Genomic DNA, 14,119 nt, shown 5'->3' on the forward strand with positions numbered 1-14,119 from the left:
TTCCCACTCTCTTCTTTTCTTTTCTCTCTCCCTCCCTCCCTCTCTCTCCACCTCCCTTCCCCCATTCCCAGCACAACTGCAATCAGGCAGCTGATCTCTCTCTCTCTGCCTCTAACATTGACTTTCTCCCCACCTTAGGAACGGGGTGCCGGGTGCCGGTAGGAGGCCCAGCCGCATCCCAGCCAGTGACCCCCTCATGCCACTAGCCCAGGACAGTCTGCGCTCCCCTTTCTCCTGGATGCCGGGAGAGCTTTTGTTCTGAGTCCTCAGCACAGGTGGAGGAGAGGCCCTGCCCTGAGAAGGGAGGTGCCACCAGGGACCCCAGGCAGATGACAGAGGGGCCTTGGGGTGGGTGGGGAGGCAGCCCTGGTACGCAGGTGACGCACGCCTGGCAGGCTGTCCTGCCCTGGGCAGCTCTGTGCCAGGGCATGAAAACGGAAAGGTTATAGCCTGCGAGATGGAAGTGGGGGGCTGAGAAGGGAACCAGAAAGCTCGCCCAGGAGGAGGGGAATACAGTGATACCGGTCACCCAGCCCCAGCTCCCCAGGCCTCATTCTGTGCGTGGCAGGCAGGCAGCACACACATGCAACACACAGGAAAATTAGATTCCCTCTGTCTTTCTCTCAGCCTCTGTCTCAGCAGAGCCCCCTCTCCACCCACACACGCACACACAGCCCGCCCGGCAGCCCCAGGGAACAGGACAACACGGACGTGGGGCCCAGCCCAGGCCCAAAAGCCGCATTACGTGGGCACTCAAGGGTGGCGTGTGTTCTGCTCAGGCAAGTGTCCAGCCCAGTGCAAAAGACTGGCCAGGGGTTGGTGGCTCAGTGGAGACTTCGGGCAGAAGTAGAGACCCCAGGAAGGGCTCTGGCTGCCCTCTGAGGACCCCGGTCCAGCCAGCCAGGAAGAGGCAATTTGTCCGGGGTTTGCCCATGTGCCCCTGCTGGGCCCTGGTGTCCCAGGGCAGTTCCTGAGAGCTGAGGAGGCCAGGCCCAGATGTGACACACACACACACACACACACACACACACACACACACACACCTCCCCCCACCCCCACGCAGCCACAGAAACAGAGAGGGAGATACGGAGCCCAAGTGGGCCCCGGCTGTGGGGCCCTCGGACCCGGGTACGAGTGCCATGGACGGGGCACTCTGGAGCATGTTCCTCAGGCCCCAGTGTTCTGGGCTGTGAAGTGGGGAGCACATTACCCCACCCCAAGTGGCTCACGTGGGACTGGTGAGCACTCACCAATGAGAAGCTATTGGCGCCTCTCGGTGCCCCCGCCCCTGCTTGGGCACAGACCCCTCAGGAGCAAGGACCCTTTTGCAGCCAGGCACAGGCTTCTGACACAGACGTACCTTCTCAAGTCAAAACCACCTGTTCGAGTAGGAAGGGCACACCTGGCTGGTTTGCATCTGGTATCCTGGTGTGACCCTGAGGAGTGGCCCCAGTTAGGACGGTCACTTACATGGTTGCCCTCCCTTCAGGGAACCGCAACAGCCCTGTGCTCCGGCTCCCACGGACAGCTGTTGGCTGGCGTTTTCCTGTCCCCCGCCTCGAGAGCAATGGGAACTGCTTTGTGCCCGCTGCCTTGAGGCTGCCAGGAGGGGCGTGGTGCCTGGTACTGGAGCCGCGGAGGGGAGAGGGAAGCGAACTGACGTTCACCCCGACATCCTCTTCTCACCTCCCTCCCACCCTGTAAGTCAGGACCCCTTTGCCCCTGTGTAGAGATCGGAATTGTTCGAAGGCCCAGTAAACGCAGAGGCTGGATTTGAACTCGGATCCGGTGCCGAGTGTGAAGCGTGGGCTGCATCACTGCTGACCACCATTTCCTCCTCTTCTCTGGCCCTGCCTTTGGGGAAGTCTAAAAAAATGCTGAGCACGTTGTTCGCTCAAATCCACGGCAGACGGGAGGGCTGCTGGGGGCCACCAGAGACAGGCCGCTGTGACAGGAGGCAGCCACGCTGCCCGGCTGGTGGGCAGGGGTGGCCGTGGTGAGCACAGCGGTCTCCTGCAGCCCGGTGGGGGCAGGGACCCTGCCTCGTCCCCTCGCTGTCTCCAGGCACAAGGCCCGACCCATAGCAGGGACTTAGCAGATACCTGTTGCACAAATGAATGAATGAGTTCCGAGTCCCTCGAGGCTGTCCCCAGGGTCACTTAGGCTGTGCTGAACCGGAGAGCGAGAGTGGAAAAATCTCTCGGCTCTGTGGCTTTTTTCAGAAAAGGTGCCCCCAGAGCTCTGGGCAGACACCTCATAGTGGCGCCTCACAGTGGCGCCTCACAGCTGGCGCAGGCTTTGTAGTCGGCAGAGCCCCTTCACCTGCGTCGTGACCTCTGGGCCTCACACCCCTTCCGTGGGTAGGTGTTTCATCCTCGTTTTTCCCATGGGGAAACTGAGGCACACAAGCTAGTTGAGTCCGCTTTCCAGAGGCTGGACGTGGGGGTGGGGGTGACTCCGAAACAGGTTCGGCCCCTCCAGCCTGTTCCAGGTGGATCCTGACTCCCCCCGTAGACGTTTCCTTCTATCCGATCCCTTCCACGAGAGCCCCGCTAAGCTTCACAGTTTAATCTTTAGTGTCAGCCTCGAGAAGGCTAAATTCCTGTGCGGGGTATTTTTAGCGGCCGCAGGAAGGGGAAGCTCCACCGGGCGCTGGGGGAGGGGGCGCCAGGCCCGGAGCCGGTTTCCTGAGGAAGGGCCACTCGGGAGGAGAGCAGGCAGGGCAGGCAGGAGGCACCCCGTCGTGCCGCCCCTTCCTCTGCTGCGCCAGCAGCCCGGGCACTGGGGCAAGGGGCATCGACGTGACCATCTGAGGCCCAGGAGGAGGCCGCCACACGGCCACTGGTCCATTACTGGTGTGCCATAGCCCCGGGGAAGTCTGAAGAGGGTGCCGAGGCAGGTGGGGACAGCTGTGAAGACCCCAGGGCGGGAGGAGCAGGAGTCAGCAGGGTTAGGGCGAGGGCGGCCCGGCTGCACGGAGTGCCCAGGGCCCACTGACGCGCCAGAGCCCCAGGAAGGGGGAGCTGCCGTGCTGGCCTTTGTACCTGGGCAGGTGGGCACGCTGCCGTCAGATCTGAGCCCGTGACTGTGAAGCCGGTTTGAGCGTCAGTTCAGTCCTCCAATGCGGCCGCTGCCAAGGACCCCTTCCACGTCAGAGCTGACATGGCACGCCAGTGTATAAGGCAGATAAAAACCATATTTTATCCTTACAAGTTTAGATATTTAAATGCATAACGTTTAGCTAATCAAGAAAAACAGTAACCTGTTTTGATAGAGATTTAGCATCAGGGCTGACGGGTGGCAGCCGATGTCTGAGACTGGCCTAGGCTCCTATTTGGTTTCTGTGTGTCACCTTGTTTTTGCCATATGTATGTATGTATCTTCATTCATACAGCCAAGTTGTTACAAATGGTGACAGTTAACGCCTCATCTACTGTCTTAAGGTCTGTGCAAAATTAATTATCTTGGCAACAAAGCCAGGGGGGCTACTGAATGTGTTGGAACGCGGTACCTATTATATTCGAGTAGGTGGGCTTTTAAAACTCTTTTAAAAATAGTAGAATCCTCTTGCCTTTTGAATCAGATTTTTGAGGAATTCTTGAAGGACCCGTAGAACATGGTTGGAGGGAAATCCGACCTCCCCTTTTTACAGAAGGGAAGACCGAGGCCAGCACAGGCATGGGGCTCCCCCGGGATCCCACAGGGAGATGGTAGAGATGGGTAGATACACAAAGGGTATCATTGCTCCCCGTAATTACAAGGGTGCCCTGTTCCAAAAGCAGGAATAGAAAGACGTCAGGGCCAGACACACCCCGAATCAGCCAAGGCCTTGTCTCGCTCAGTGTGTCTGTCGTCCGTCCGCGCAGTGCTGAGCCCACGGTGTTAATGTTCCCTTTTCCGCCCACAGCGATGCCCTCCTAGCAGCCTCCACGGGATGGAGGGCTTCATGGACTCAGGGACACAGACGGATGCTGTGGTGGTGCTGTCCTTGGCCCAGGCCGCCGTGCTGGGCCTGGTCTCGGAAAATGAGCTCTTTGGAGCCACCATAAGCGCTGAGGCCTTCTACCCGGACCTGGGGCCCGAGCTGTCAGGGACGGCCATGGGGGAGCCTGGGCCACCAGGCCCCGATGTCTACCAGCTGGCCTGCAATGGGCGGGCCCTGGAGGAGCCGGCGGAGGAGGAGGTGCTGGAGGTGGAGGCAGCCTTTGAAAAGCACACCCGGCGGAAGACACGGCCCCCGGTGCGGCTGGTGCCCAAGGTCAAGTTCGAGAAGGTGGAGGAGGAAGAGGAACAGGAGGTCTATGAGGTTTCCGTGTCTGGCGACAACAAGGATGCAGGCCCCGCAGAAGCCCCTGCCGAGGTGTCCAGCGGTGCCTGCGAGGCCCTGGTGCAGAGCAGCGCCGTCAAGATGATCGACCTCAGCGCCTTCAGCCGCAAGCCCCGGACACTCCGCCACCTGCCCCGAACGCCGAGGCCAGAGCTGGACGTGGCCCCGTACGACCCTCGCTTCCCAGACCCGGCCCGGGATGGCTTCCCCGAGCCCAGCATGGCGCTGCCTGGGCCAGAGGCCTTGCCCGCTGAGTGTGGTTTCGAGCCACCGCACCTGGCCCCTCTGAGTGACCCCGAGGCCCCCAGCATGGAGTCCCCGGAGGCTGTAAAGCCAGAGCAGGGCTTCGTGTGGCAGGAGGCAGGTGAGTTTGAGGCCGACGCGGCGGGCTCCACAGTGGAGCGCCACAAGAAGGCCCAGCTGGATCGGCTGGACATCAACGTGCAGATTGACGACTCCTACCTGGTGGAGGCGGGCGACCGCCAGAAGCGCTGGCAGTGCCGCATGTGCGAGAAGTCGTACACGTCCAAGTACAACCTGGTGACGCACATCCTGGGCCACAACGGCATCAAGCCACACTCGTGCCCGCACTGCAGCAAGCTCTTCAAGCAGCCCAGCCACCTGCAGACTCACCTGCTGACGCACCAGGGCACCCGGCCCCACAAGTGCCAGGTATGCCACAAGGCCTTCACGCAGACCAGCCACCTCAAGCGCCACATGCTGCTGCACTCGGAGGTCAAGCCCTACAGCTGCCACTTCTGTGGACGTGGCTTCGCCTACCCCAGCGAGCTCAAGGCCCACGAAGTGAAGCACGAGAGTGGCCGCTGCCACGTCTGTGTCGAGTGCGGCCTGGACTTCTCCACCCTGACCCAGCTCAAGCGCCACCTGGCCTCCCACCAGGGCCCCACCCTCTACCAGTGCCTCGAGTGCGACAAGTCCTTCCACTACCGCAGCCAGCTGCAGAACCACATGCTGAAGCACCAGAACGTGCGGCCCTTCGTGTGCACCGAATGCGGCATGGAGTTCAGCCAGATCCACCACCTCAAGCAGCACTCGCTCACCCACAAGGTAAGGCTGCCTGCCGCGGCCTCCTCCCGCCTCGTCACCCGGTACTTCCCAGGGTCCGCGATGCAGTCACGTGGGCAGTACGCACACGAACGTTTCTTATTTTTACAGTTACGTATTTATTTAGATAAGTATCAGAAAGCAATACTGTATGATCGAAATAAGTTTTTTAAATAGTAAGCCCTTATTTATTTAAAAAAATTTTTTTTAAATGAAATGTTTGTGGCACCCCTGCAGGACCTGAGGAACACAGTTTGAGAATCACTGAAGTAGCCTAACGCGCCTGTTTTCCAGAGGGCTGAGGTCGGAGAGAGGCCAGGATGCCACGGGGAGGCATCCGAACCCAATGGTCAGAAGTACAGAGGGCATCCTTTTCTCTTGATCATTACAAAAGCATATTGGCCGGGCGCGGTGGCTCACGCCTGTAATCCTAGCACTCTGGGAGGCCGAGACAGGAGGATCGCTTGAACTTGGGAGTTTGAGACCAGCCTGAGCAGAAGCCAGACCCCATCTCTACCAAAAATAGAAAAAACTAGCCAGGCGTGGCAGCAAGTACCTGTAGCCCCAGCTACTCAGGAGCTGAGCCCAGCAGTTTGAGGTTGCAATGAGCTATGATAACGCCACTGCACTCTATCTGGGGCGACAGAACAAGACTCTGTCTCAAAAAAAAAAAAAAGAAATATATAAAAACCTTTGACTTCCCTTTAGGAACAGGCTAAATACATTTGATTTTAAAGGGGGAGTAGATGTTAGGAAAAATAATGGCATGGAAGAGTACAGGTGGTTTTAGAACATGTCTAACGTAGGCAGAGTGGTTTGTGAGATGGAAGACCGAGTGGCACTGCTGTGGTCTGCGGTATCCCCAGGCCCAACCCGGACCCATCTCCCCTGCCCTCCTCCCCCTGCCCTCAGCCAGCGTCACCTCCTCCAAGAGGCCCTCCCATCCAAGCAGGTGGAACGAGGCCTCTCAGGTCTCACAGTCCCACCTGGCATGCACTTGGCTGCCCCATGGTTTTGACCTAAATCCAACCCACTTAACCCTTCAAAGCCACGTGTACATGTGCTTCCTCTCTCCAGTGGGGGCTGCCTAGTGATACCAGGTCCAACTCGTGACCTCATCTCTCACAATGTCCACTGCACTGAGCGGGGGAGCCACAGCCTGAGGGCCAAGAATCCAGCCATCTGTAGGCTGCATTGCAGGGGCTCCTCCGGTCAGCTGGTAGTAGCTGCCCAGAATGTAACGTTCGGAAGGATTCTGAAACTGAATCTGGGCTCGGCAGTAAAACCGTCTGATTGTTGATGTCTGCAAAGGATGAGAGTGGAGGGTGATCGCATACGTGCCGTATAAAAATATGTATTTGCAGCCGGGCGCCTGTAATCCTAGCTCTCTGGGAGGCCGAGGCGGGCGGATTGTTTGAGCTCAGGAGTTCGAGACCAGCCTGAGCAAGAGCGAGACCCCGTCTCTACCAAAAATAGAAAGAAATTAATTGGACAGCTAAAAATATATAGAAAAAATTAGCCGGGCATGGTGGCACGTGCCTGTAGTCCCAGCTACTCGGGAGGCTGAGGCAGGAGGATCGCTTGAGCCCAGGAGTTTGAGGTTGCTGTGAGCTAGGCTGACGCCACGGCACCCTAGCCCTGGCAACACAGTGAGACTCTGTCTCAAAAAAATATATATTTGCCATCTTTCTCCTCTACCGTCAGACTTAAAAATCCCCACAACTCCACAGAGTGTTATAAGATAAATAATACTGTGAAGAAAAGCTGAAAGCAAAAATCAAAGGCTAATAAAATCGAAAACATACCTATCATCAGCCTAAATGTGTACAGTATGCACATCACGTGCTTATCAAGTAAACTCCTGAGTGGCAGGGCCCCCTGGTGGTCATGCACATCTGCAGCATGTCAGGCGGGTATGAAAGCGAGACACAGCCCGTGTGCTAAGAGAACGGAACTATGAAATTACAATGCAGGCCAGGCATGGTGGCTCATGCCTGGTAATCTCAACTCTCTAGAAGGCTTAGGCAGGAGGATGGCTTGAGGCTAGGAGTTCAAGACCTGCCTGGGCAACATAGTGCGACTCCCATCTCTACAAAAAATAAATTAGCCAGGCATGGTGGCACACATCTGTAGTCCCAGCTACTTGGGAGGCTGAGGTGGGAGGATCGCTGGGCCCAGGAGCTCAAGGTTACAGTGAGCTGTGATGAAGCCACTGCACTCCAGCCCGGGCGACACAGGGAGACCCTGTATCTAAAAATAACTAACTAAATACATACATACATACATAGGTACATACATACAAAACTTGGACCAAACAAGCAGTGAGTAGCAGCTGTGACCATAGCTGTCCCATTGGGTTCCTACTAAACCACTTACTCAGCAAAGAGAAAACAGCTTCCAGCTTTTATCCTGACTTTCCTCCCCAGACAATGAATTGGACGCTTTCTGTACACGGCACCCTGTCCGGCTCTGGGAGTCACCTCAGACCACAGAAAAGCATGTTCACATCCAAACCAGAGGGCTTTTCCCTGGAGCAAGGGTGGGGAGCCTGCGGCCTGGGGGCCACGAGTGGCCTTCTGGATCCTTGAGTGTGGCCTTTTGACTGAACCCAAATTTTACAGAGCAAATCCTTTTATTAAAAGGGGTGCAGAAGAGAAAGATGAAGGTTTTCTTGCCTCCTTTGATGCTTAAAAAAGAGCCATCTTGAAATGAGAAGGCCACAGGTTCCCCACCCCGGCCTGGAGTCTGTGTCTCCTGCGACCGAGTGTTCCAAACCTATCGGAGATGAGGATCACGTGGGGCGCTGCTGAGCGTAAACACTCCGGCCGTTCCTAGCCCCTTGACCTAGACTCTTGGGAGGGGCCTGGGAGGCTGCATGTTGGACAAGAACTGCAGGTGGCTCTTACCGCCAGGGAGGTTTGGAAAACACCCTCTCAAGGGGGTCAGTGGAGGGGCTCTGGGGGTTTGAGAACCTTTGAAATTCTACACAGACCTAAGTGTCATTTTTTTCTGGGGTGTCCATAGCTTTAATCATATTCTCAAAGGGTTCCGTGAACCAAAAAGAACACCAAGAGACAGCACTGAGGGTCAACATAGTACATACGTCCTCCGTCTGATGACACGGGCACAGACACCAGACAGACTGCGCATCTTGACCCCAGGCCCCTGGTGCCTAGCAGGGTGCCGCCTTGTAGTGGGTGCCCAGTAAACGGTTGCTGAATGAATGAATGAGCACACGGTTGCCTCGGCGTGCTGGCGCAGACCTAGGTGCGCGCCCACCCTGGGGCAGGAGACAGCAGGCGTGTGGACAGGAACAACAAGACACAGCCCGTGTCTGCCTGTCGCCGGAAGGCTTCCCTGGAGGAAGTGGCTCTGCCCCGACATCCTTCCGGTGGCTTAAACAAGTGGTAGCGGTTCCGAATCCCCTTGAGAAGAGACATTTCCCGGAGACTGTGCCCATCGTGTGGCCCTGACCGTCACCCTCCCCCCACAGGGCGTGAAGGAGTTCAAGTGCGAGGTGTGTGGCCGGGAGTTCACCCTGCAGGCGAACATGAAGCGGCACATGCTGATCCACACCAGCGTCCGGCCCTACCAGTGCCACATCTGCTTCAAGACCTTTGTGCAGAAGCAGACCCTCAAGACACACATGATTGTACACTCGCCCGTGAAGCCATTCAAATGCAAGGTACGAGGCGGCAGGCCCGGGGCCACGCCCTCTTCACGGGTGGCCTGGTGTCCGCGGGACCACATAGCCAGTGCGGGCAGGGGGAGCCCTGGCTGGGTGGAACTTAGCCTGGGCTTTGGGCTTTGGGGTTTAGGGTGGGCAGGGGGGTTCAGATCTTAAAAGCTGCTGATGTTGTGTTTCTTGAGAACTGGGGAGAGAGGGAAGGTCGCGGTGCGGCCACAGGGAAAGCCCAGGCCTGGGACTCGGTGCCGCTGGGGATCCGCGCGGGTCTGAGTTTGCGGTGACTCCAGCTCAGAGAGCGGGGCAGACCCACAGGAGTAAGGACCAGCAGGGAATGGCTTGTTTCTCTGCCCCGTGGGCTTCTGGAGTCACGTAAAAAAGGACAAGGAGAGCATTGTCCATGCTGAGTGGGACTGTGGCCTGGCCACGGAGGTGGGAGTGGGCTGGGGGTCTGGGGAAGGCGGGCTCTCCACAGGCTAATGGCGCCGGGTTGGTGTGTTCCAGGTGTGCGGGAAGTCCTTCAACCGCATGTACAACCTGCTGGGCCACATGCACCTGCACGCAGGCAGCAAGCCCTTCAAGTGCCCCTACTGCTCCAGCAAGTTTAACCTCAAGGGCAACCTGAGCCGGCACATGAAGGTCAAGCATGGCGTCATGGACATCGGCCTGGACAGCCAAGGTGGGTGGGCCATGCGCAATGGACAGAGCAGGAATGACACCAACATGGCGCACTCAGGAGCTGCCTGTCCAGTTAAGGGAGTGGGGAGGCTGGCCAAGGCTGAGACCTCATTAGGGTGGGCTCAGGCCTGGAGAGGGGGGGACCCTGCAGGGCCATCATGGCGATAATGATGGGATATTTATGTCTTCTTCAAAGGACTTCAGTGGGCTCACATAAACAATAACAATAAAAACATAACTAACATCTATTGAGTGCTAACTGTGTGCCAGGCCTTTATTAACTCATGTGATCCTCAAAGTGAGGTTAGCTCTGTTATCCCCATTTTACAGATGCAGAAAGTGAAGGACAGGGAAGTTAGGTAACTCAGTCAAGATCACGACACATAGGAGGTGACACTTTATCTCATTACCATGACATAACTGTTAAAATAAGTGGATGGGAAAGAAAGTAATAAAAGGGGCCAGGTGCAGTGGCTCACGCCTATAATCCTAGCACTCTGAAAGGCCGAGACAGGAGGATCGCTCAAGGTCAGGAGTTCAAGACCAGCCTGAGCAAGAGCAAGACCCCATCTCTACTAAAAATAGAAAGAAATTATCCGGACAACTAAAAATATATAGAAAAAATTAGCCGGGCATGGTGGTGCATGCCTGTAGTCCCAACTACCCAGGAGGCTGAGGCAGGAGGATCGCTTGAGCCCAGGAGTTTGAGGTTGCTGTGAGCTAGGCAGATGCCACGGCACTCGAGCATGGGTAACAGAGTGAGACTCTGTCTCAAAAAAAAGTAATAAAAGGGAAAAAATGGCAGCTGGAAAGATAAGGGAGAGCTAGGTGAGGTCACAACTCCAAGTACGCCGTGGGAGGTCTGATGGACGTGCAGAGGGGAGCTCTGAGCTCCCCAGCAGCCAAGGCAGAGTGTAACACAATCAGTCATGCTCTTCACGGTGCCTGCCAAAGAGAAAGTAACCCACATATTCAGGAGAGGGTCCGATGGTCCCATCATTAAGATCTGGGAGAAATTTCCAGACAGGATCCTATACCTCAGCAGCTGGTAGAAGTTTCAGAGGCTGTTCGTTATAAAACATCCCCAAGTGTTAGCAGTAGCCCCTCCCTCCAGCACTGGTCAGTACTAAGAGCACCTACGTGAGGCCACAACAGAGCTAACAGTTGATCTCTCTGGCCTCATGTGGGGAGGGGGTGGTTTAGCTATTCTACAGGCAGGAGGGAGCCGATAGCACTTGAGGAAGGCTGCTTCTCCAGCGTGGAGCTATTTCTGGTGCGCCCTCTGAGGCACGCTGGCTGGGAACGTGCCTCGGCAGTGCCCAGGTGAGTTGATTGCCACAGGGGCCTCTTTACTAGAAACCAGTCAGGTGTTGGGGGCTGGCTGCGGTAGCCCTGACTGTGGCTTCGGAGCAGCTGACCAGTGAATGGCCTGGGTTTTCTGGCAGAAACACTTGTCTCAGTTGTTGTTTTATTTTGTTTTTCAGTTGTCTACTAAGGCTGCTTCCAGTAGGTGAGAATGAAACCCTGCTGGCGGCACATAGATGCTCTCTGTAGCTCCTTGCTACTCAAGATGCGGTCAGAGGCCCCACATGGGCACCACCTGGGATCTTGCTAAAAATGCAGCCTCTCAGCCCCACCCCAGACCTGCTGAGTCAGAATCGCATTTCAGGCAGATCCTCAGGCGGCTTTGTGCTCAGTGACGTTTGAGAGGCACTGAGCTAGAGCAGTGCGGGAATCCTGGAGGGCTGCCCGACAGGCGGCTGGGCCCACCCGGGGCTGCGGATTCTGAGGGCTGGGGTGGGGCCTGAGGGTTTGCATTTCCAAGAGGTTCCCAGGTCTTACTGAGGCTTCCAAGTGCAGGGACCTCCCTTGCACAACCTTTGATCAGACTCTAGAGACGGCTCTCAAATTGGCTGCACCTGAGGGATTTTTAAAACGCGGATGCCTGAGTCTGGACTCCAGAGATTTGAGTGTCAGTGATCTGGAATGTGACCCGGAATCAGGACTTTTTTTTAAGCACTTTGGGTGACTCCTTGTGCAGGAGAGTTTCAGAACTGCTGCTCTGGTGGTCCTGCCCTGCAGCTAACCCACCAGGAAGGACCAGAACAGACCTTGCTGTTTTGGAAATAACCAGGCCATCAAAAGACTGTCAGAGTTACAGCTCTTTTAGAATTTGTCTAGCAGGTTTTCTGGTTTTTACCAGGTAATCCCTTTGAGGAACAAAAAAAAAAGACTCATTGCACACCTTGTTCCCAGGGATCATTAGGGTGCAAGCTCTCTCCGTATGGGGTCCTAACCAGGGATGCCTAGGGTTGCTCTCTTCCTTCCTGTGCCAGATGAGACGGGGGCAGGGGTTGGCCCTGGAATAGTCAGGGCTCCTCTCACGCGGAGCCGTGTCTGAGAAGCCGGGCATGACGCTCCTGCAGGAGGAAGGCAGTATACATCCGAAATGGAACCGCCCAGCAAACCCTGGGGCTCTAATTTGGGAGGTGGACCCACGTCCATGTAAAAAGTGGCACGGACTATTCTTTGGAGCCAACTGGGCAAGACCAGTAGACCTAATAAACAAAGTGGGGTCTGTGTGCAGAGATGGGGGGGTGGCTATTTTCTCAGGGTGCTTTATTTAGCTTATTCTTATGACCAGCTGTATAGCATGAGGTTGCAGCATTAAGATTTGAGGAAGAAACAGCCTAGTCTGTAAGATTTGGTACAATCGGCTTTGTCAGGAAGACTCACAGGGTGTTGGATGCCATGGGCGCAAGTCACAGCCGCTGCTCGGACTGGCTTACACAAGGACATAGATTAAGAAATGACTTGAAGTCTAGCCATCTTCAGGGTTGGCTGATTCAGCTCTCAATGATAACATCAGGGTTAGGCTTCCTCTGTCCACAGCTACTGCTGTGGTTTTTCCTCATGGTCACAAGACGGCTGCTAATGGCTAGCAGGGCGATGAGCTTCCTTGTCCACATTCAGTAGAAGAGTTAGAGCCTGCTCCCCTGAGCTCTTTAAAACCAGTGAGAACATCCTAAGAACTTACTAGCAGGCCTCTCCTTGTGATTCCCTGGCCAGGATTGGGTCACCTTCTATTCCTGAACCACCAATTGACATGGGATGGGATTACCTTTAGAGCACTGGTTCTCAGCTAGGGGTGAGTGTGCCCTTAGGTGACATCTGGCCATGTCTGGAGACATTTTTGGTTGTCACAGCTGGGGTGACACTGCTGACATGGAATGGGTAGAGGACAGGGTGCTGCTACGCATATCTCTTCAGTGGACAGGGCCAGAGTGCATGTGGGGTCAGCCGCAGTCCCGGCCAGCCAGCCTCCCGGGGGGGCCCCAGATCTTTGTAACAAGATTGCAACTTGATAAAATTACAAGAGGTCTCTTAAGCGTTTTTGCCTCATGTGTCCTGGTGAACCTACCTTGGGTGCACGTTTGTCCTTGGAGAGCCGGGCCCAGGGGTACCGGGTGGAGCTGGTGGGAAGCACGGATGCCGCCAGGACGGGCGAGGAGAAACAGCTCCCTCCTGCGAGTTGAGCCAGAGCAGCACAGTGGCTCGAAACAGCAGCACTTACTGGGTGACCTTTGGCAAGTGGATTAACCTCTCTGAACCTCAGCCTTTGCATCTGCTAAATGGGCTTGTGAGCCTCCGAAGAGATGAGGGCTGTGAAGTGCCCGGCCCGCAGCAGGTGCTGAATGAGTGGTCGGCAGGGACACGATGTGGCGGCAGGGACATGATGTCGCGGCAGGCTTTCGCGCGCAGGGGGCCAGTGAGAAACACCGCAGAGGAGTAAGCAGGGCTCAGTGACTTAGAAGGGGCAGTGGAAGCGTGACCCAAAGACTGGGAGGCCGGCCTGCAGGGCTCGCACAGCGGCACCCGCCCCCACGTGCAGTTAGGGCTGACGGTCTGTGGCCCGTCTGAGAAGCCACAGGAGCCTCAGGCATCCCGGGGAAAGCTGAGAGGCAGCTGAGAATCCTCTGGAAGCAATGACTGGGAAGCCTTTTCTTTAAAAAGGTCATCTGCTTCCCGCATGGCAGTGACTGGCTCCTCGCACGTGGCGGCCCCCGGGCCTAACTGTGCCCCTCTCTTGCAGACCCCATGATGGAGCTGACAGGCGCTGACCCCTCCGAGCTTGACAGCCAGCAGGAGATGGAGGACTTCGAGGACAACGCCTACACCTACGCCGGCGTGGACAGCGGCGCCGAGGCCAGCGTCCTCACCGAGCAGGCCATGAAGGAGATGGCCTACTACAACGTGCTATAGCGCAAGCTGGGCCACCCCAGCGAGGGGCCGGGGGGCTGGGGTGTGGGGTGAGGCCCATGGGCTGCAGGCTGCACCTCCTGCCGCTGAGAAACAAGCTACTG

The 14,119-nt window shown here is 56.5% G+C and overlaps 1 protein-coding gene across 1 annotated transcript; it reads left to right on the top strand.

Moving 5' to 3' along the window:
- Positions 1-3,912: 3,912 nt before the first annotated feature.
- Positions 3,913-14,027, top strand: ZNF710 (zinc finger protein 710). Its single transcript, XM_012643730.1, has 4 exons — positions 3,913-5,395; positions 8,886-9,077; positions 9,582-9,756; positions 13,849-14,027. Exons 1-4 carry the CDS (start codon positions 3,935-3,937, stop codon positions 14,016-14,018), a joined length of 1,998 nt encoding a protein of 665 aa, XP_012499184.1. The 5' UTR covers positions 3,913-3,934; the 3' UTR covers positions 14,019-14,027.
- The last annotated feature ends 92 nt before the right edge of the window (positions 14,028-14,119 follow it).

Source organism: Propithecus coquereli, unplaced genomic scaffold (genome assembly GCF_000956105.1).
Source record: "Propithecus coquereli isolate 6110/MARCELLA unplaced genomic scaffold, Pcoq_1.0 Scaffold20, whole genome shotgun sequence".
NCBI classification, from domain to species: Eukaryota; Metazoa; Chordata; class Mammalia; order Primates; family Indriidae; genus Propithecus; species Propithecus coquereli.